At 33.5% G+C, this 2,363-nt stretch overlaps 1 protein-coding gene across 1 annotated transcript; it reads left to right on the top strand.

The window, feature by feature from the left end:
• Positions 1-1,692: 1,692 nt before the first annotated feature.
• LOC141654899 (uncharacterized) lies at positions 1,693-2,127 on the top strand. The gene has a single exon (XM_074462010.1). The coding sequence runs from the start codon at positions 1,693-1,695 to the stop codon at positions 2,125-2,127; it is 435 nt and encodes a 144-aa protein (XP_074318111.1).
• The last annotated feature ends 236 nt before the right edge of the window (positions 2,128-2,363 follow it).

Below are 2,363 nucleotides of genomic sequence, written 5' to 3'. Positions count from 1 at the left end.
GAGGGACCGTTGGATGGTGTTGCACCTCCCGCACAAAAAGGTTAAGATCGGAAAAATATCGACCTTAATAGTGAGCCTAGTGTTGAAAAACCAGGTTCCGAAATCCGACCGGAAGATATTCCGGGACCGTCTCATCATGTTGTGCATATAAAAAAAAAAAAAAAGATGCATAATAAGGTGGTGTTGGCGGCGGCGACGGCGGCGACAACCGGTTTTATTAAAATTACCGGATCAACCTTGAAAATACTCTATATATAAATTTTATAGAGCAGAAGGAATTACGGTCGCCCATAAAATATTTACACTTCTTGTTATCTTTTCATCACCCTTTTGTTAAGTTACTCTTATCACATATCGTTGTATGTTTGGGTTATTATTAACATGATGATAATATGTTTGAAGGAAGTTTATGCTATATTAACAGAAGGAAGAAGAGAAAAAATAATGATGAAGAAAATCGTAAAAAATTGGTCTCGTGACATTCTTGAATTCGGCCAAAGCACCATTTAAAAAGACCAAGTTTTTTTTTTCAACATTTTCCACTATCAAAAGGTGTGTTCTTAGTAGGTAATTATAGGCAATGATGTGAAACAAAGTGTAGTGGAAATACACTACTAAGGACACATGTAATGTTCTTCAAAGCATGCGTACTAATTGCTCTACTACTAGTCTACTACCCACCCCACTAAATAATATTGATAAACAATTCAATATTTTAAGGAAAAGTGGAGGTGATAGGTCCACCATATACATAAACAATTCTTTTGGGTATTAATTGTTTTGTTTTGTACGTAACATCTTATGAAGTTTGGCCATTTTTATTGTTCAAAATTTATCTTTCAAAATTTGTTCTGTAAGGTAATATGACAAGACATAAGTTTTATATGGGTCTATAATGAGTATAAATATTATACTTCAATATTATATACCATATATGTACAAGAACTCATACCGCTATAAAAGGGTTTGATCTGTATCTTTTTATCTTATTCATATAAGTTTTGTTATATCAAGATTTGAACTCTTGACTTTTTGTAAAGGTCAGACGTCTCGGACCACTATGACTTGTCATTCCATGTGATTACTTTTGTAAAGTAAATTTCATATATCGTCTAATTAAGTTTATCACTATTAACTTATTGTTAAATATGTTCATCGAAAAATGGCACATATGACGAAACGAGACTTTGATATCCTTGATAATAATGGCACAAAATACCTTCAATGGAGGGTGGATGCTAGAGCAAATTTAAAAGCCAAAGGACTAGAGCATACAATTTTAGTAGATGGAAATTCTACTTCACAAGAACAAGCAAAAGCAATAGTGTTCTTAAGGCATCATCTCCATGAAAATTTAAAAATTGAATATCTGTTTGTGGAGGATCCCAAAGAGTTATGGGATAATCTCTGCCAAAGGTTTGAAAGCTTGGAGAGAATTATTGGGCCGAAAGCTCGATGACTGGATGAATATACGATTCCAGGATTTCACTTCTGTTAGTGATTATGACTCGGCTATGCTTCGTATAACTTCACGCTTAAGGTTATGCGGACAAGCAACAATCGATGCAAAATGATAGAGAAAACTCTATCAACTATGCATGCCGATAATGCAGTCTTACAAGAATTATATCGTGAAAGGCATTATAATCGATATTGTGATCTAATTGCTATTTTAAGGATGGTCAAGCAAATATGAAAGTTATGTTTCACAATCATAACAAAAGGCCAGCAGGGACTGTTGCTCCTCCCCCCGAAACATATGTTGTTAAATCTGGACAACCATGGCGAAATTTCAAAAAGGGAAATACCACCTTTCATAAGGGGAAAGGAAAATGGCGTCCGAACTTCAAACCCCTAAATCCCATATTTAAGGGGAAAAAGAAGTTTACGCCTAATAAAGGAAAGCCAAATCAAACCACCAAGTGTTTCAAATGTGGTATTACTGGACACTGGGCAAAAGAGTGTCGAACTGCTAAACATTTGGTTGACCTTTATACAGCTTCCCAAAAGGGAAAAGGAAAGGAAGTTGAAACAAACTTCGTGAAAGAAACATCTCCAGTTCTAAGTCTGGATTTGTCTGATTATCTTATCGATGATATAGATAATGGTTGCGGACCATCAACTTAAGTTTACTTTATGTGAAAAAAATATGTTAATAAATAATGACAGTTGTAAAATATTTCCCTTTACCATGTTTATTATGTAGTTGTAAAATATTTCCCTTTACCATGTTTATTATGTATCATAAATAAAACTGAATTTTCTTTCTCTGTTTAATTTATTCATAACTATTTAATTTATTCATATTTATTTATTTTGAAGATATGGAAATTCAACAAAGAAATGCGAAACAATGCCCGATT

Source organism: Silene latifolia, chromosome 5, assembly GCF_048544455.1.
Source record: "Silene latifolia isolate original U9 population chromosome 5, ASM4854445v1, whole genome shotgun sequence".
Lineage (NCBI taxonomy): Eukaryota > Viridiplantae > Streptophyta > Magnoliopsida > Caryophyllales > Caryophyllaceae > Silene > Silene latifolia.
Note: the sequence above shows the minus strand (reverse complement) of the source record. Positions and strands in the feature narration are given on the sequence as shown.

What these genes read in the sequence shown, in the direction of transcription:
- LOC141654899 (XM_074462010.1), top strand. Translation starts at nt 1,693, where the DNA reads ATGAAAGTTATGTTTCACAATCATAACAAAAGGCCAGCAGGGACTGTT.